General features: G+C 39.1%; 1 protein-coding gene across 5 annotated transcripts in view; it reads left to right on the plus strand.

Annotated features, from left to right (window-relative positions):
• Positions 1 to 371: 371 nt before the first annotated feature.
• Positions 372 to 19,667, plus strand: part of SFSWAP (splicing factor SWAP) — a 49,363-nt gene continuing 30,067 nt past the window's right edge. The window contains exons 1-11 of one of the 5 annotated variants that reach the window (XM_055794555.1): positions 372 to 919; positions 3,402 to 3,571; positions 4,094 to 4,231; positions 6,317 to 6,402; positions 10,382 to 10,607; positions 11,069 to 11,184; positions 12,030 to 12,165; positions 14,768 to 15,005; positions 15,341 to 15,472; positions 15,846 to 15,939; positions 18,170 to 18,347. In XM_055794555.1, the coding sequence (XP_055650530.1) occupies positions 660 to 919; positions 3,402 to 3,571; positions 4,094 to 4,231; positions 6,317 to 6,402; positions 10,382 to 10,607; positions 11,069 to 11,184; positions 12,030 to 12,165; positions 14,768 to 15,005; positions 15,341 to 15,472; positions 15,846 to 15,939; positions 18,170 to 18,347 (1,774 nt within the window). In that variant the 5' untranslated portion in view covers positions 372 to 659. Of the gene's footprint in view, positions 3,572 to 4,093; positions 4,232 to 6,316; positions 6,403 to 10,381; positions 10,608 to 11,068; positions 11,185 to 12,029; positions 12,166 to 14,767; positions 15,006 to 15,340; positions 15,473 to 15,845; positions 15,940 to 18,169; positions 18,348 to 19,667 lie in introns of all 5 variants that reach the window. The other 4 variants (XM_013295852.3, XM_055794553.1, XM_005233301.4 and 1 more) reach the window with 4 other exon arrangements.

The raw sequence follows: 19,667 nt of genomic DNA on the forward strand, positions 1-19,667 counted from the left end.
CTCCCGCCATCAGGCCCCTGTGGGGCCCCTCAGCAGCGCGACAAACGTCGGAAGCCACGACTCCCTACCCTGCGCAGAGCCTCCGGCCCCTCCCTCCTTTTTTAAAGTTCCACATAGGCATTTCAGCGGGGAAAGCGCCCGAGGCCCCTCACCAGCCCCGAGGCTGCAGCGAACCCGCCGCGGTCCTGCTCAGGCACGCCGACCGCCTCAGAGGGGCCGCCCCGCCCCCCGGCTCCGCCCCGCCCCCCGGCTCCGCCCCGCCCCCGGCTCCGCCCCGCCCCCCGGCTCCGCCCCGCCCCCCCGGCTCCGCCCCGTTCCTGCGTTCCGCACTTTCGTCACACCCGCGGCGTCACAGCCCCTCCGTGTTGCCCGGCTGTTGTCGCTGGCCGCCGCCTGCCCCGCCGGGACGCGGAGCCGCGCCGCCCTTTCACGTCGCCCTCAGGCTCCCGAAACCGAGGGCGAATCTGCGCGGTGCCGGAAGCCAGCCGAGCCTCCGCTCCGCTAGCGGAAGCGGAAGGCTCGCCATTTTGTTTCAGGTGATGGCGACTGTGGTGCTCTGGAGCTGGAGAGTTTAGTGCGGGCCCGGCCTTCTGGGGGACTCGCTTCTCGGACAGTCGTTGTTACTGCGAGTTTCCTCCTCCTCGCTGCATCCCCTGGTGATGTACGGAGGGGTCGGAGGTTCTCGACGGACTGCAGAAGAAGCAGGCCCGCCGCCCCTAATGTTGTTGTCAGGCGGGGGAGCGGTCCCCGGGCCCCCCGGAGGAGGTGGAGGAGGAGGTGGAGGTGGGAATAGCCGTGTGGAGCTGCTGGTGTTCGGCTATGCCTGCAAGCTGTTTCGAGATGATGAGAAGGCTCAGTACCAGGAGCAGGGGCGACATCTTATTCCTTGGATGGGAGACCCCAAGATCATGATCGATAGGTCGGTGTAACACAACCCCCAGACTGCTGCGAGATCTCCTGTTATAGCCTCTTTCTGTTCCTCCCCTTGTGCTGTGGGCAGGTGAGGGCGGGGGATGAACAAAGGGCTTTCTCTGGCAGACGTGTGGGGATTTTCTTCAGTGGCAGAGTTGGAGGGCAGCTCCTCCTGGTAGAGTGCTTCCAGTGCTGCTTTTGTAACGCTGCAGGGCCGCCCCCCTGGCAGCGGGAACTTGGGGTTCCCCGCTCTGGCAGTGTTGGGAGGTTCCCCTCCTTCTGGCAGTCTGTGTGTGTGGGTCTTTCCGCTCCACTTGTCAGGGTAGGGTTTATAGGGTGGAGTGGAGAGTGGGAATGATCTATTCCTTTTCAATGCAAACCAGAAACATCATCTTTTCTCACTTGGAAACCAAGGGAGCCTTATTGCATGGGAATGCTTGTTAGGCACTTTATAATGCTCTGTAAGTGAGAACTTAAGCGATGTGCGGAGTGGAAGGTTATTTATCCACCTTAGGGGAAATGGACTTTTCTTATTTCTCCTATGTAATCTGGCTGCAGGCCGTTAGTGGGATACCCCAAAAGCAGTTCTTGACCTAATAACTTTTTCCATGTGCCGTGATTCACTGTCTTAGGCAGAATGGCTTTGATTTTGGGTGCTTGCTTTTCAAATTTTATGTTGAGGTGGCGGTTTTGGTTGTTTTGCAGTAGCCACAGGTTCATGGCCAGAGAGGATAACAGAATCTGTGTTGATGTTTCTTCTGGTCTCTTAAGTTTTTTCAGCACTGCAGGGTGGGATTTAGAAATAAATTCATTCAGAATAAATTGTCTGAACGTTTTCCTGGGGAGGGGGGAAAATGGGAGGTCAGGTTGGATATATTTGAGTGGAGCGCTGAAAGTGCAATTTAAGAGTTATGGCTGACCCTGAAAACCTCAGTGGGAAAGATGGAAGGATTTTGGTTTGAAAAGGATCACATGACATACTATAGATATTTGTTCCCTCAATTTCATCATTGCTTTGGTGCTATACATGATTTTTCTTGCTTTGATTTAACAACTGTGTTTGGCTTGGAACTACTATCAGTAAGGGGAGGTCTTTCCATTTCTTTCCATAAGACTGGAAAAGAAAGAAATGCCCTTGCGCTACTTTGGGGTTTATGCCTTTAATGATTTTTATGATTAAAATTAATTTCTTAAATAAGAATAAACGCAAAGACATGAAAAAAGCTACCATAAATATTTGTAGCTGTATTTAATTTCTTTCTTATATGAAAATAGAAGTGTTACAATGCACACTTCTAATCCAGATCACTTTCGTGACAGACTTCATTAATAGGTACAGGCTATTTTTGTGGTCCTGTGCAGCAGTAACCCAATTTACAGGTGTTACAGAAATTGCGGGGAGCAAAACCTAAGTATGTGCATGTATGTGCATATAATATGGAAAAATCTAAATAACATTACATTTGTAAGTTAAGGTAGCTTGCAATTACTAATCTTATAAACTGCTTTGGAAGCTTAGATTCTTTTCATCTCCAGCAGCAGGAAGTCCTCATTTTCACCATTTTAAGAAAAGCGTATTGCTATGAGAAGAAATGGGTTGAAGTTTGCCTGTGGACAGAACTTGATTAACCAGACCTACGTGTTTCATTAACTTTTTGCTATGAGACTACTTACTTTCTTTGGTTTTGGTCTAGCAAGTTGGCACAAGTCAAGAGTTGTGTGTGGGAAGACACCTCAGCGGAGTCGAGTTTACTGTCACTTTACTTTTTAATCAGTTTCTCTTACTGATGCATAAACATTATCCCAATGCAGTGCTTTTCCTGCAAATAAGATTATTTCTGCATAGTAGAAAGGAACTGTACGTCATTGATCTTTGCCGTTTTTACGGTGAACCTCCTTAAATTGCATGTATATGTTACTGTTCCTATGTATGTGTGTCTCTCTATCACATAACCCAGAACTTATTTCCTCAGCCAAATGGCTAGGGGCCGAGCCTAGCCATGATTTTACCTCCAATGGACGCAAGTTTCTATGGTGAAGATATCTCCTGAGAGTTCGGGACTAGCAGAAAGAAGCGAGGAAATTTCGACCGTTTGGTTCTTACGGATAGGTATTTATGTATTCGGGTTTGTGTGAATGTAAGCTATTTGACTTTGCAGAAAAACGTATTTTGCAAGTGACATTGATTGGTTGGTTGAAGCACGTACGGTAAGAGCTGTTAAGGAAATGGATCCCACTTAAACTATTAAAGGATACCTTTGCCTTTAATTGTAATAATTTATTATTTGAGAGGAATGTAGACTATTAAACAAATTTTCAGTAGTTGGTGACAAATGATTAGCAAAATTAAACGTAACTTCTAAAAGGAAGTATGCTTTAATGTATAAGTTTGTGGTTTTTTTTTTTCATTTTTAATGGGTAAGTATTTAAGTAGTCGCATAAACACAAGCCCTAAGTTTTTTGCATTGACCAGCTGTTTCATCTTGCAGGTACGATGGGCGTGGTCACCTACATGACCTTTCTGAATATGATGCTGAATATTCCACGTGGAACAGAGATTATCAATTGTCTGAAGAGGAAGCTAGAATAGAAGCCCTCTGTGATGAAGAGAGGTATTTAGCCTTGCATACGGACTTGCTTGAGGAGGAGGCGAGGCAAGGTATTGCTCAAGGAAACTTCCCGAGTTTAGCACATGTTTAAATAAATAATTATGAAATTAAATTTACTCCTAATTTTATACTCTCTTTTTCTGATGTTATCTTGACAGTACCCAGTGGATTCGAAAAACAGGAGTCTTTGCGTATGTGAGAGGACCTCAGGATAGTTTAAAAATAGATCAACAGAGAAATTGGCCAGATACTGAGGGCAGACTGGGATTTCAGACCCAACCCCCCCCAAATAAACACATTCTGCTTCATTTTTAGTGTTCTTAAATGAAATTCTGTGCTTTTGTATGCATAATTACATTAGAATGTTTTAACCCGCAGCCTTTATCTCTTCAGGAAGAAGTGGTCAGCATATGTACATGCTGTCTTTTTCTATTCAGTTTTAAATCAAAGCTAAAACGATTAGATGAAAACTTCTCATTTAAAAACTAAAGTAAGATACATTATACTTTAAAAAAAAAATAAATTAGCTTTTAAATGTGTTCTAATGATCGGTAATTGCATTTTTGTTCAAGAGGAGGAATATAAAAGACTGAGTGAAGCTTTGGCAGAGGATGGTACCTATAATGCAGTGGGATTCCGTTATGGAAGTGATTATTATGACCCTTCAGAACCCACTGAGGAGGAGGAGCATCAGCCTGCAAAACAAAGAGGTAAGGGGTAAAAACAGGAGGGGTTAATTGAGATGAAGAACATAGCACCCCTGTCTCTCACTTGCAGTTGAAGGTTGAAAATGTGTGTTACATTAAAATGCAAGTTAAAAATCTTGAAGCATTTCAGGAAAGTTTTTATGGAACTGCGTTACTGAGTTTTTGCAGACTTTGCTCTTGGTGTGCTTAAATGCTGCTACAGCACGTTTTTTGAGTGTTTCTTGTCATAGGGGTGTATTTCATGTTGTGTGGATCTGCGTATATAGAGGGAAAAGCCTACTGAAAAATTGGAGGTGATAGTGAAGAACATGTTTGTACTTTTGCTCCCCTGTCTTTCTCTACTGCATAGTGATTAAAAAGGTGAATGCCCTCTCTCTGTTGGTCACTAAAACTGGAATCTGTCAAACCTTAAAGGCTGTCTGTATTGTAGGAAGCCTTTGCAAGACTGTGACAGTGTGCCATAATGTTACAGAATCTACCTTTGATCAATTATATAAGGAATAAATAAAAAGTCCCGCTTCATTTGATAAGAGAACTGCATTCAAGTTGTGTCTGGCTTGCCTCACTTTTGTTTTTCTTACCAAGAATGATGAGATTTATAGAATAATATGCTGCTGGGTGAGGTGGGTGCCCTGGTGACAAAGGATACAGAGGAGGTGGAATTACTGAATGCCTTCTTTGCTTCAGTCTTTAATGCTAAGGCCAGCCCGCAGGAATCCCAGGCCCTAGAGGCAAGAAAGCCTGGAGACTTTCCCTTGGTCAAGGAGGATTGTGTTAGAGATCATTTAGGCAAACTTGACCCCCGCAAATCCATGGGCCCCGACGGGATGCACCTGAGTGCTAAGGGAGCTGGCAAATATTATTGCTAAGCCGCTCTGTGTCATCTTTGAAAGGTCATGGAGGACAGGAGAGGTGCCTAAAGACTGGAGGAAAGGCAGTGTCACTCCAGTCTTCAAAAAGGGCAAGAAGGAGGGCCCAGGAAACTGCAGGCCAGTCAGCCTCACCTCCATCCCTGGAAAGGTGATGGAACAGCTCATCCTGGATGTCATCTCTAAGCATGTGCAGGAAAAGAAGTTTATCAGGAGTAGTCAACATGGAGTCATCAAGGGGGAATCGTGCCTGACCAACCTAATAGCCTTCTATGGTGGAAGGACTGTCTGGGTAGACAAAGGGAGTGTGGTGCATATTGTCTGCCTTGACGTCAGCAGGGCTTTTGACACTGTCTCCCATAACATGCTCATAGGTAAACTGACCAAGTATGGGTTGGAGGAGTAGACAGTGAGGTGGATTGACAACTGGCTGGATGGTAGAGCTCAGAGGGCTGTGATCAGTGGCACAGAGTACCTGGAGGTCTGTTGCTCCTGATTTATCCCAGGGGTCAGTACTAGGTCCAGTCCTGTTCAACTTACTCATCAGTGACCTGGATGAAGGGACACTGTGTACCCTCAGCAAGTTTGCTGATGATGCGAAAGTACAACAGAAGCGTGTGCTGCCGTTCAGCAAGACCTGGACAGGCTGGTGAGTTGGGTGGAGAGCAACCTAATAAAGTTCAGCAAAGGAAAGTGTAAGGTCCTGCCCCTTGGGAGGAACAACCCCATGCACCAGCACAGGCTGGGGCTGGCCTGCTGGGAGGCAGCTCTGCAGAGAGGGACCTGGAAGCTCTGGTGGGCAGCAGGTTGCCCGTGGGCCAGCAGTGTGCCCAAGGGACCAGTGGGGTCCTGGCGGGGCATGAGGAGGAGCGTGGCCAGCAGGTCAGGGGGGTGATCCCCCCCTCTGCTCTGCCCTGGTGAGGCACATCTGGAGTGCTGTGTCCAGTGCTGGGCTCCCCAGCGCAAGAGAGACAGGGAGCTGCTGGAGAGGGTCCAGCGGAGGACTACACAGATGATGGGGCTGGAGCATCTCCCTGGTGGGGAAAGGCTGAGGGAGCTGGGCCTGTTTAGCCTGGATCTTATGTGGTTATAGTTTCATTTGGTAAATTTCTTGATTGCATATCCTTTTAGATGTACTTTTTTTAAAACAAATTTTTATTAGCACTTGGGTACTTGATGTATTTTGTCCTATAGTATTTTATTCTGTCATGTCTTGTAGAAACAGCTCAGACAGAAAATGTAGAAGAAAATGAAGAACCTTTTGTTGCCCCTCCAGGACTGAACGTACCTTCTGATGTGGAGCTGGTATGTGTGTACATTTAGCGCCACTTATGTTTCTGTTAGTTTTCTAGGTGTTCTTTCTTGAATTCTTAATTTCTATAAACTCTCTTGATAGAACGCTATCAACTCTCTTGATAGAACAGTTTTTCACACTGAAATTATTCCAGTCTCATAGTGAGTGCATTCAGTATCACTTGTGATATTATTTTAGGTAATGCAGAAAAAAGGCAGGTGTTCTTGGAATGAATACTTACTGAGATGTCAAGGTTGACATTCCAAAAGTAAAGGACCATCAAACCAAATGATTGCTTTTGTTCAAAATTTTTTTCTGGATTCTTTTTAACTGAGTCCCAATCTGAAGGGGGTAGGAAGTGATCTGATATAAAGACTGTGTTTAAGACTAGCCTATTCAAGAAGAAAAGCAATAGTTTATTTCTAGCAAATTCTGAAATAACTTGAAAGGATAAGCATGTAGAAGCTCGCTCTTTCATGTGATGTTGTGAGAATTTTCTACATAGTAAATTGTAAACTTAATTGAAACGTGTATTTTTCTTGAAGGGAGCTGAACAGTTGCCTGCTTAAGTACAGTTGTAACCATGAGGATTTTAAATTTATTTCAAGTTTCCTAAAAGATACTGGGAAACTGGATAGTACTCTTTTCTCCTGTATCGCGGTGGTGAAAGTGTTAATTTATATTTGGGCTGCCTTCTCAACTTCATAACCTCAACCAGTAAAGCTTCAAAGCACTCTGTTAGGATAACTAATAGTGAACACAGGGTATTTGTGTAAGAGTTTTTCTGCTTCATTGGCTTTTAATTGAAAATGTTTATCCTGTTCTGGTTTTAATATGAAATAAGAGCTATATAACAAATGTAATGCACAACTTGTTATAATTTTACTTCCTCTACTTTTCCTTACAATCTTACAATATATTTTGTTAGTGAAGTGCTTACAAACCTACTTTTGAGTTCAGGGAAGATTTTTATACAATATTGCCTTTAAATTATGAGTTCTACTTTAGTCTTGGAGTTAGAACATTGAGTGCTCAGTGAGAAGCTGGTTATTTAGCATTTGAATGCTGTTTCCAAAAAGTAACTGCTGGTGAAAGAATGTTTGCTGGTTTAGATAGCTGCTTTGCTTGAATTTTGTTCTGAAACTTAAGGTATATTTTACATGTAAGTTGCAGAATGTAGTGTGGGGCTTACTGAAGCAATTCATCAGCTATTGAACTCTAGTATGTTCAAATGAACAGAAAGGAAATGTGGACACACTTGGTTTTGATTTAAAAAAAAATAAATCTAGACAGCAGCCCTGAAAACAGGGTATACTTCACCTTGGATTTGGAATTGTGAGAATTTTTTTTTTGTCAGCCTTGAATTGTTGTTCAGTTCAACTGAATGTTGTCAGTCGGTTTTCCTATTGAATGTATGTATTCTGTATTTTGTAGTTCAATTACTGTGAAGGATAGAAGTCTGGTAAATTATTGGTGGGGTTTTACAGGCATGTTTAATAAAAACTACTCACTCTACCCATTAAAAAAAAAAAGAGAGGAGGAGAGAGAGAGAGAAATAAATCAGAAATTCTGTTGCCATTATGTTGATACACAAGTGATTGGAAAAGGTGTAATACGTGGCTGATCTGTGGAACTACCAGGGTGGTGTTCTAGGTCTCTCCTGAATTTATTGCTAATTAACGTTCAAGTTAAAAGACACGGCACTTGTTGATGGTCATGTCAGAGGAAGGACACTTTTGGACTCTGAATGATTTTGGGGAAGAAACTGCAGTGCAGTGGAAATAAGATGAACTTTGAGAATCAGCTTGCTAACTTGGAGACTTTATTCACAGTCTGCAAGGTGCAGTTCGATAAAGACAGATATAAAATAGTTCCTGTAATACAAAGCAATCCAAACTGCAAATGTGAAATGATGACGTAAGTACCTAGGCAGTACTACTGCAAAACAGATCCAGAGGCTCTAGTGAGCAATAGAATGTTCAGTGTATGGCAACTCCAACTGCAGCAGTAATGTCACTCAGGAACTTAAAATACAAGAGTTGTGTCAAGGATGCAGGAGTTCTTCCACTGCTTAAAACTGTTGATGTAAGGATTATGGGCGAAGATGACTGTTCTTGATCGTTGCATTTTAAGAAGTGAACAGAAATGGGCTGCAAGAGGAAATAATCAGTTAAATTTACAAGGAGAGATTGAAAATCGCTTTGTTTTCTCCAGATGAGAATATTGAAAAGCAACATAAGACTTACTTTCCAGGCTTACTGAAGATTGGAGGATAGTTGCCTAACTTGAAGGAAGGCAGACTTGGTCATGAAAAACATCTAATTACTATACCAATTAAAGATTGGAACAGAATATCTGACTAGATGATAGCACTTATGTCATTGGGGTATTTTTCAGAAGGGTTTTTTCTCTGCTCTGGCAAGTACTGTTACTTTCAGAAGTTCTAACAGTTCTCAGTTAAAATGGTTAGTGTCTTTATTAAACAGCAAACTGGAGTATCTGCATGTCTGTCATTTAATGTTTTTCACTTTGTAAATTTTTCTGAAGTTTTGTAGATCAGTGGTGCTGGTAATCTTAGAAGTCAATTAAAATCATATTATTGTTATTATTTATAGTGCCTGTTTTCCAGAGCTTACAGTGATCTCAGTTTCAAATTCAAGACCAGATAGTAATTTCAGATACAGTCTTTTTTGAGCTTCCTTGCTGATTTGCAGCTTTGTGAATCTCTCAGCCTTAAATGTATTTTGTGTTTCTGCGTAAGAACTGTAGAAAGAGAAAACTTGATACATTATTGAATAGTGAAACTGGCAATGCACAGAATGTTTTTAGTTTATGGAGAACTTTATTGCCTCTAATTAAAATAATCTTTGGTAGTACTTTACAGGGACAATTAAAACTTGGAATAACTAATTATTTTCCATATTGAAAATGTTCCTCTAGAAGGGGATCCAATCAGCTAACAGTGTGCTGCTTGATCACATTCAGGTATTTTTTCCCCTGAATAGAACACCACTGTCTCATGTGCTTCCAATCTTCTGAAAAAGGTTTCCTGAGGTTTGCAACATACTTCTGTACCTAGACCAATAAAAATGAAGAGCTAAAACTAATCGTTAATGTGATACTTAAATCTTTATAGGCACACAGAGTATGTGTTTCTACAGTTTATTGAGCACAAGACAAAACAGAGCTATCTGAGTATGAAATTAAAGACAGCGAATGGCAAGGTTCATTCTTTAACTATATTCTTGCTCTTTTCACTTCTTGGGTTTGATACAACAGTGCTCCTTAGATGAGATTTCAGAGTGGAAATGCATGGATGCTGCTTGACTGTATTAATTTTCTTTTTATTGCTGAAGTGTTCAATGGCTCTTTATGGGAATGTGACAGCACATAGGAATTACAATTCTTATGTTGGTCTTAAGATGCAACATGTTCCTTCTAGGCAAATGTGTAGTAACAAGGTTTTCTAGTTAGGAAACAATATTTGCACATTTAGTGATAACAGAATAAAAGACAGCTGTTGGGAAGAAGACTATACATGTTGAGTCTTCGGAGCACCTTGAGGTATTGTATAGTAGGGCCACTTTAAGTTGGCACTGCTGCCTCAAGAAACTCGTCTCTTGTCTTGCACCAGAAGCCTCTGTATGGCTATGGAATGATCCTGGCTTAAAATAATTTTTGTGCTGCATCAAACGCAGACAGGATTTGTTCCCCTTTACAGTTTGGTGTGCAGTGGCAAAAATAGTTGTGCAGATGGGAGAAGATCTTGCAAAAGGAAATGAAAGAGCAGCTAGGGAAGATCAGGACTGTTTGTTTTTCTTTTAGTGCTGATAAGCTTTCACTAGTTGAAATTGATTATGAAAATGAGTAGCTAGAGAAAGCGGAGAAGAGGGGCAGGGAACTACTGCTCTTTCTAATTCCCTCTGGAGTTCTAACACGCTTCACAAGCTGCTTATGAAAATACAAATATATGTTATTTTACTCCCACAGCCACCAACAGCAAAAATGCATGCAATTATAGAACGAACTGCAAACTTTGTCTGCAAGCAGGGAGCACAGTTTGAGATTATGCTGAAAGCCAAGCAAGCACGCAACTCCCAGTTTGACTTCTTGCGATTTGATCACTACCTCAATCCCTACTACAAATTCATTCAGAAGGCTATGAAAGAGGGACGATATGCTGCTCCTTCTGAAAATAAAGCGGACGAGAAGAAACGTAAGTTGTTGCTTGTCAAATGGATGGTTTCAGGATGTGAATCATTGAAACATGCACTGGTCTTTTTTTGTAAAATAGCCACATCGTTTTGGTGTGTTGCAATAGCAGTGCAGTTATCCTGCAGCTGAGATGGATGTGGTGATTCAAAATTTTGCTTAAATTGGAGGAGATTCTTAAAATAAAATACTGTTTTGGGAAGCTTTCAGATACAAGAGCTGCTATGATCCTGAAGCTTTTAGAAATACTTGCATAGCTCGAGTTCAGCAGAGGGTTGGTCTGTGCACTTAAGCTTTAGTTTTATTGATGACTAGCAGTATCTTCTTATATGTATGTTTTTGTCAATAAGCACGTTTATGAAAACAGTAGTTTCTTAAGAATGCATGCTTATCCTGTACCAACTTTCCCTCCCAACACAAATTCATAGCAAACCCAAATAAAACTTAGACACTGCTTCTGTTTAGACTCGAGAGTCAAATCTGAGGAAGAAGATGATGACGATGACGATGATGATGGAAATTATCTGCATCCAAGTCTCTTTGCATCTAAAAAGTGCAGTAGGCTTGAAGAGCTCATGAAGGTACTCAACCCTAATAAAATTACTTTCTACAGTGTAAAACATCTGATTCATGAGCACAGAAATTGTAACATGCAAATGTTAAGATTTTCTGCTAACAAAGTTGGTTTGATTTTATTTCCACTCTGTCTTGGTAATTTAAGTTTGTTTTGTTAACTGCCAAGTTACCTTTTTTCTAGTACATAAATTGTTTTTCCATTTGTAAAGAATTATATTTCTGTTTTTGATGCCCTTTGGTATTGAGGGCATCGCTCAAGGATTTCCCCCACAAAACCTGTATCGAAGCTGGAAAGATTAAGATATTTAATGCCTTCTGTATATAAGCTGAGAATGTTTTCTTTTCAGATTTTAGTAGATAAAATGTTGACATGAAGTAATAGTTTCAGCGAATAATATTTCAGCAGAATGTAATATTCATTAAATGTAAATGTAGCTGGATTTGTTGTTTTTATTTTCTGAGTTTGATCAGTGATGGAATAATGGAATGACTGATGATTGTACATATATGAGACTTTCAGAGGAATGGCAGTGTTGCTGTCTGATAATTAGACAAGTCAGGTTCTGTGCCTGTGTCCCAGCATTGGCAGTAAATGAATAAGAGTAATACCCACTTTTTTTTTGATGTCATGAATTTCTGTTCACTTTAAAGTATATTTTTGTTTTCCACTAATTTTTAAAGTAGTTGTTGATTCTGCTGTGAGAGCTACAAAAATGGTAACTTCAGTGTTTGGACAATATTATTGTTGTGTATTAACTTAGATAAACTTGCTTTCCAAATCAGGTTGATGCTATCATGCTTTAAATACATAGTTCAAATTTTAATCTTTCTATTCTCAAAATGTTTACAGCCTTTGAAGGTAGTAGACCCTGATCATCCACTTGCAGCACTAGTGCGCAAAGCGCAATCAGATAATAACTCATCTACACCACAGTCAACAGATGGGGCAGCTGTACAGACATCACAAGCAGAATATTCTTCTGATTGTAAGTGCATTGTGATTAGGCAGCTGGTGATGTGTTGTGATGAATTGTATGTAGATGCTGGTGGGAAGAAAATACATTAGCTTCATACTTGGTCATTCATAACTGGTATTTCTTCTTCTTCAATCTCCTGAATTGTTGAAAGTGCATTCTTCCCGAGTATCTGTCGAATTGTTAGCTGCTTAGGAAAAACAGAAATGGGGTGGAGGGGGTGGGCAGGCAGGAGGCCAAGTCTCCAGTCTCTGAGAATGGTTAGCACAATACCTTTAATATTTTTTGATAACTTCCATCAGTTTCTATTAATGAAGCTTAACGAATGCCTTCACTGTTGAGTATAAATCTGTCCTATAAAGTAATTAATGAGATTCCCCTAAAAAAAGCTTACTATATTAAGCAAAATGCAGATGGAGAAGAAAAATCTGCAAAGGTAAAATAGTGTAAATTGAAGAATCTTGCTGAAGTGATAAAACCAGGTTTTAGTAGAATATTCTGTTCTAAAGCTGGAATTAGTTTTATGGTAAATAAGTCTTTTATTATACAGCCAATTCCCATGATTTTTCACTATTTTGCCTTTTATTTTGTGTACCAGTGCAATGCTATATGTAGAAAACGTGTAACGTAGAATAAAATTAAGGAATATGCAAGATTCATGGTTAAAAATTGATCTTTTAAAATTACAGAACTCACTACAATATCTGAGAGGGAGTACTAACTTTTAAGTTCCATAGCTACAGAGGGCCATCCTTTAAAAAGGATTTGTTACTCTGTTGGTTTTTTCCTTAAAAGAAAAGTGGTAACATATTTACATTGTGAGTGAGTGATGTGGACAGTTGTGTGGTCAACTGCTTTTTCTGTGTCTGATAGTGAAATACCAAGACTTTCTCCTATCTCCAAATTATTATTAAATCTTTAATCTTGGATTTCTCTTGAACCATTTCAGATAAATGTAAATACTGTCCTGTGTATAACTTCTTTTAAGAATCAACCTTGCTATGGAATCTTTAGCACCTTTATCTTAAATTTTGTGGATGTCTCTGGTTTCCATTATCTTTGAAGCTGCTTAAAGCAATTAAGCAGCTTCACTGTAACTTCTGTTAATCAAAAAGGTGAAGTCAAACTTATTTGGGTTTATATGCCTCTGACTTTTCAAATTTCAGGATTCTGAAAGTCCTTGTTTCCTTAAGTATAGAAATGAAACTTGGCCTTTCATTTATGGGACTTATAATTTGATATTATTGAGCTATAAGAAAAGTTACACTGCAGTGCTCGCTACCGTAGGGTTTCAGGATATTATAAATTTGTTGGTAATGAGTAGTGTTAATTCAAGGTGGTGGTGGTGGTGGTGGTGGTTTTGTTTTTGTAGTAAAGTTGTTGCAGTATATAAATATCACCTTAAGATTACAGGCGTCAGGGTGTAATATGTGGAGAGGAATATGCATGGAAGTAATTTTTATTTAAAAGTGAACCTTGAGAGAATCTTAACAAAACTGAAATAATGTTTCTGTGGAGAAAGTGGAAAATTACTGGTTATTTCAAGAAAGACTATACTCAGAATAAGTATCTCCAGAATAATGCTTGTCAGTTTTCTGATTACTTTTGTCAGACTTAAATCTGAACGTATATGATGCAAACTGGGAGATTATAATTTACTAGCAACACAAGTTAAGTTTGTAGTTTCTCTCCCTGTCTTTAAAACTTAACAGACCTTTATTCTGCTCTCCTTATAGATAACTTATTCTTAGAAGAAAGTAAATACTGCCACACAGGAATGCTTAGGAAACTTTTAAGAGGATAATTCATTATAAACTAATGCACTGATTAAGCTTTGCCTCCAGAAATGTAAACTCTTACTGTAAATCCTTTGAAATATTTTACCTGAATGCTTTAGTTTGTACGTCTTTCTGCAGAAAATCTTTGTATTTACAAGAAGTAACTGCTGTTTAAAAGCATTAAGCTTATTAAAGTATTATAATGTATTGTTCTTAAAGAAAGCAAGCCATATGCCTTTGCACTCTCAAGAAATACATATTTAGAACTGGAGAAGCCTCTAGTGTGGAAAACTTGCTTAGATTGGTTGTTCATTGTATTGGTGTTAAATTACAAAACTTGTCTACTTTTTGAGGTTTCAGTAAGTAGGTATATGTGTATGATGATGTAGTGGTTTAATAGTGATGCTAGTAGTTTAATTTCTTGATGTTAATTTTGTATATATGCACATTTTTTTCTTAATGCATGCATAGTTTTACCTGAGTTAAACTGCCAGAGGTGAATTGTATTAGGAGGAATGATTTCATATTAGGTCATTTTTTAATAGACCTTCTCTGGTTCACTTCATTCATTCATTGTTACCTATTTGGTTTCTAGCTGACCTTTAGTATGTTCTGATTATGTCCCTTAATCTACATATTTCTTATTCATTCTAAGTGTTTTAGTATGAGCATTTGTCGTTGTCTTTGGGTTTTTTACACAAGAAAATAGACACCATTTCTTGGTGTGTTGTGTGAATCTGCATTCTCAATGTGTTTGTACTAATGCAATATCGTTCTTTTTAATTGGGTCTTTTTCTTCTAATTAGAACATGGTTCTTAAATATGTCTTTTTATAGCAACTGTGGCAGCCATGTATTACAGTTACTATATGCTACCTGATGGAACCTATTGCCTCGCACCTCCACCTCCAGGAATAGATGTTGCCACCTACTACAATGCATTGCCTGCAGGGGTGACTGTATCAAGCACTACAGGGGTAGCAACAGTACCTCCACCCCCTGGTACAACACCTCCGCCTCCCCCAGACACAACCGATAGTAGCAATGGGTTGTCTTCTGCCACAACATCTACAAGGTACCGCATATAGATTTGCTTGTTGGTTGGAGGGGTGTCTTTGCTGCTCTTCAGTATCGAGTGTTTAGTAAGGGTGCTGTTATTGGTGATTCCTCAGTAGCGTTCGCCAGTGGTTATACAGCTCTGATTCCCTCCACTTTGGTCTTTGATACTGTACATGGTTATTGTTACTCAGCTACTATGAAGTCTTTGCATGATGGAAAATCAAGTAATTTTAACTGCATAACGAACCCAGAAAGCAAACTTCTAAGTAACCTATTTTTTTTTGTTAAAGCAAGTGTCTGAAAAATATTTGTGTTCTGTTTATAAAATTTACATACTTCTGATGTTTTCAGCACAATTGCTCCAGTGGTTGCCATTATACCTCCACCCCCAGATATCCAACCTGTTATTGATAAGCTAGCTGAGTATGTTGCTAGGAATGGAATAAAATTTGAAACCAGTGTTCGTGCCAAGAATGATCTCAGGTAAGAAGACATTATTTTAACTTCTATTTTTAAAGCTGAGGTTTTCATTTGAAAAGATTATTACCGGGACATGTGGGTCTCAAGAAGAGGAGTACTGTCTTTTTTTCTTCTTTTTTTTTAATTGAAATTCAGGGACCTGTTTAATGGTACTGCCAAAGCGTTATTGCCCAAATCCTCAAAACAACCAATATAAACAAAAGCGTCTCTTAGAAAGCCTGCTCTGAATGCATATCCTCTGGAAGTTTAGGCATAAGTTACAATGCTTCCAAACATAAAATAGTGTACCATTTGCTAAAGAAAATTAGATGGCAAAGGGTTGTTGGTATTTGCTATGCTCTTGTGCATTTTCATATATTCAGTTTTCTTTTAACAGATTTGAGTTCCTGCAACCATGGCACCAGTATAATGCTTACTATGAATTTAAAAAACAGTTCTTCCTTCAAAAAGAGAGCAACGACAACTGTCAGGTATGTGTGCGTTTGTGTTTGTAATATATGTGTATACACTGTTAGTGAGAAAAGGACTTGATTATCTGTTGTGTTACCATGAGAGGTTTTAAAAATGCACCACTGAATTAAGGAGAAATTGTTCAGGAAAAAATGTGAATGCTTTTTTGTTGTTGTTGCTCTTTAGTTTTGTTTAATATTTAAGTAAGGATATATGAGGTGGTGTGATATTTAGTTCTTGCTTTTTAGTATAAGTCACTCACTGTGGTTGTAATACAAAATGGCAACCTGAAAATCTTTCTGCTTTCTTACAAGGGAATGTATGCTTTGTGGAAGTTTAGAGCTTTGTAGGATTAGGATTAGAGTTATGTTGTTGGAAAGGTTAGTTATAGCTTTTTAACAACCTTACCTTCTCATATGCCTTGTGGTTCTTAGTAGAACAGTAGCACAGTAGATTGACTACTTTTCTGAGATGCCTTTTTCTGAGGGAGGTTTTATTAAAGAAGACTCCTGTCGTGATTGACTGAAAAAATATTGGAGCTTTAAAATCTTACATCAGTTTCCTACGTGGTTTGCTGCTTTTAGTCGATTTTATTAGAAGATGATACCCAGATTTAGCATCCTTGTTTTTAACTAGTCTCATTTGATTGTTCTTTTGCTGAAAAGAAAATTGCAAATGGTATCAGAAATACATTATCTGATGTTAACTTTTCATGGGAAAGAGCTATTTTTTTTTTAGGCCCTATGTCATTTGTCATCTCAAGGCTTAGATTGGGGAACCTTAAACTGAAGAAAGGTAGGCCTGTGGGTAAACTCCTCAAAATCGCTTTGTGGAAAATGAAGGAATTCAATACTAGTTGCTGTTTGAAACACTTGTCTCTAATATTTTAATAGTGAAAAATGTTTTGAAAACACTGTTTTTAAAGATAAGCTGTGGTAAATGTGATCTTACTCAGTTGATAAATTACAAACAAAATTGTCCTGTACCACAATGCTGACTGTTATTCTGTAATTTCTTATTTGCCAACCAGTGAGTTGAATTCATGATACTTATCAGAATTATTGAGGACTTGTTAACATTTATTTTGGGGGGAAATTGTACATTAACCAAAGTGTAATAAATTAATTTTAAATTTTCAAATGCATACAGCTAAGAAGCAAGCAGAAACTGGTTTAACTCCCTTGAGGTCACATGTAGCAATACATATTTTCCTACTGCATGGTTAGATAGATAACGCCACTGTCTTTAATTTTTTTAGAATAATGATTTCAATATTATTTTTATGCTTTAGTAATGTACATATAGGCAACTAATGCAATTGATTGTTCTCCTTTTGGCCATTAAAGTTAATAAGAAATGGTGCTAGTGGCTTCAGTAAATACAGGATGAAGTCCTTGATTTCCTTGTGTTTTTACCCTTCGAGGATTTTCAGAAATTAGTTCTGTTGGTCAGGGAATGGCTGCAGGGAGCGATGAAAGGATGTCTTCAATACTGGTATTTCAACGTTAAGTATACTTAGCAGCAACCAGTGGAAAGCAAACAAACTATTTATTGAGAAGTTCGTTTAAATGTTGTATTACTTTATGTAATCACCATGTAAAGTTCTTTAATGTTCTGCTATGTCCACCTTTACAGCCTTCATACTGTGAGTTTAGAGTTCATCTTGAATGATTCAGTCATGTAATTCTTTACTGTTCTGAAAATCTCAGCACATCTGAGTGTATCAATTTCATGCCACAAAAACCATTGATAGGCCCAAAATTTTTCAGCAGAATGTTGAAACAAGCATATTAACCTGTGTTGATCCCTGTAAAACCTGATTTTATATAGACGGTGTTGTGCAATTGCACATTAGGAAAAATATGTCGTAAGTTTTCATTCTGTGATTTTAACTTTAATGGATTTTGTCCTAGACCCTGGAGATCAAGACCTATATACTTTCAGGGTCTAATTTTAAAAATACATTTTTTAAAACAGTTGTTGGCAAAAGTGTACCAGCTGAAGAACGTTTTCTTTGCTGTAAAATAACAACACATTCTTATTGTAGGTCTGTAGTTTTTGCAGCCTGTGGGTTTACATGAAGCAGTGCATTATTTATAAGAAGCAGACTTTGGGGCATGAGTGCTTATTGATGTAAAACTAGCTTTTAGTGATTTTTGAAATGGCTGACAAAATTACAGCTCCACAGACACTGCAGTAATTCTTTCTTGAACTACCCAGTTCGTAAGCTTGCATGTTTCTTTTGAAAAGGGAGTATCTTCATCTGAAGATGTTCCAGCAGATACTGCCGGTGATACACCAAGTGAGACTCAATTTGCAGATGAACATGCACCTGAAGATGCATCTGAGCCAAGTGCTAAGGGAGTTTCAGGAACTAAAAAGGATGTTCCTCCTTCTAAAACTGTCAGTGATGGTAAACTGGTGAAAGGTATGTTAGCATGATTTGTTGGGTATGAAAATTTTTGTTAGCACTTAAAAAAGAAAAAAAGGTGGGGAGAAAGGCAGGGGGAAGGTAAGGAAAAGAATTTTATCATGCAAAAAATATTTTCACTGGAAGCATCAAAACCCAACTGAAATAAGTAATTTGATTGCTTTCATATTTCTTTCTTATCAGACTGTCAGGTATTTATGGTCTGACAGAATAAATTGCTTTATTTCAGTTTTGTGCAAAGTTGAAGGCTTTCATCAGTGACCCCAGTAGATTCCTATTTTTGTCATTTTAAACTTGACAGTTACAAGCTCTGTGCAAGAAAGAGGTTATTCCTTCTGAATAAAAGCAGTAGTCTTATTTGAAACCATGCATATGGAGGAAGTACGCTAGGCTTATTATTCAGTTGCTTAGTCTTCCTGTGTTGGATGTTAGTCATTCTGTAAAAAAGACCATTTTTGTGTCCGAGTGGAATATTTTTCCTCTTGTAGCCATGGCAGCAGAGGGACAAAATGGGAGGATCTCTTGGAAGCCTGTCAAACAAAGTCAGCTAAAATACTCTTAGTGTCCTGAGTTGGAGAAGCAATTATTTATACTTGGGAACCACCTTCCTAGTGTATGGGGAAAAGATACCCTAAAATTTCTTATTCTCAATAAAAACTAGAAACTTAAATCTTTTCACTAGAACTGAAAGCCACTGGTAAAAAAAAAAAAAAGAAACAGGAAAAACACTCTTGACCTGTGTTCCCATGGATAGGTACTGCCTTCCTGCCACTTCAGTGGCTTTCTGAATTGCTGATAAGTTTATCCCCTGTGGATCCCTGGAATTCTCTCCTGCTCCTCACTGCAATTTCTTTCCCTCCATGGGCTGCAAGCTCCAAGCTCATTGCCATTGTTGCCTGGCTGTCCATACTCTGCAGTTTCTTCTCTGGGCAGCTTGAGTGGCTTCCCCAGGGAAGGAGCAATCTTCCCTATCTTCAAAGATGCCCTATTAAGATAATGTAATATGCAATAGAAAATTATATCGTTTCTTCTTGTTGTGTTATTAATAAACAACACACTGGAGCCCGTGCTTTAATAATAATAATCTGCTCAAATTTAGATGATGGAATGTAACCAGTGAGTCATTTCATGACAATCCTATTTCTATAAACCTATTTTCATTTCCTCTAATATGGTACAAATCTCACTTTCTTGTAACCTAAATACAGTACTTGGCTGCAAGACAGACATAACATCCACACTAGATTTTTCTTCTGCCTCTGAGGGAGTAAAATCCCATTTTAGGATTTGTTTTGTCATATGAAGAAGTTGGAAAAT

Source organism: Falco peregrinus, chromosome 2 (genome assembly GCF_023634155.1).
Source record: "Falco peregrinus isolate bFalPer1 chromosome 2, bFalPer1.pri, whole genome shotgun sequence".
Taxonomy (NCBI): domain Eukaryota; kingdom Metazoa; phylum Chordata; class Aves; order Falconiformes; family Falconidae; genus Falco; species Falco peregrinus.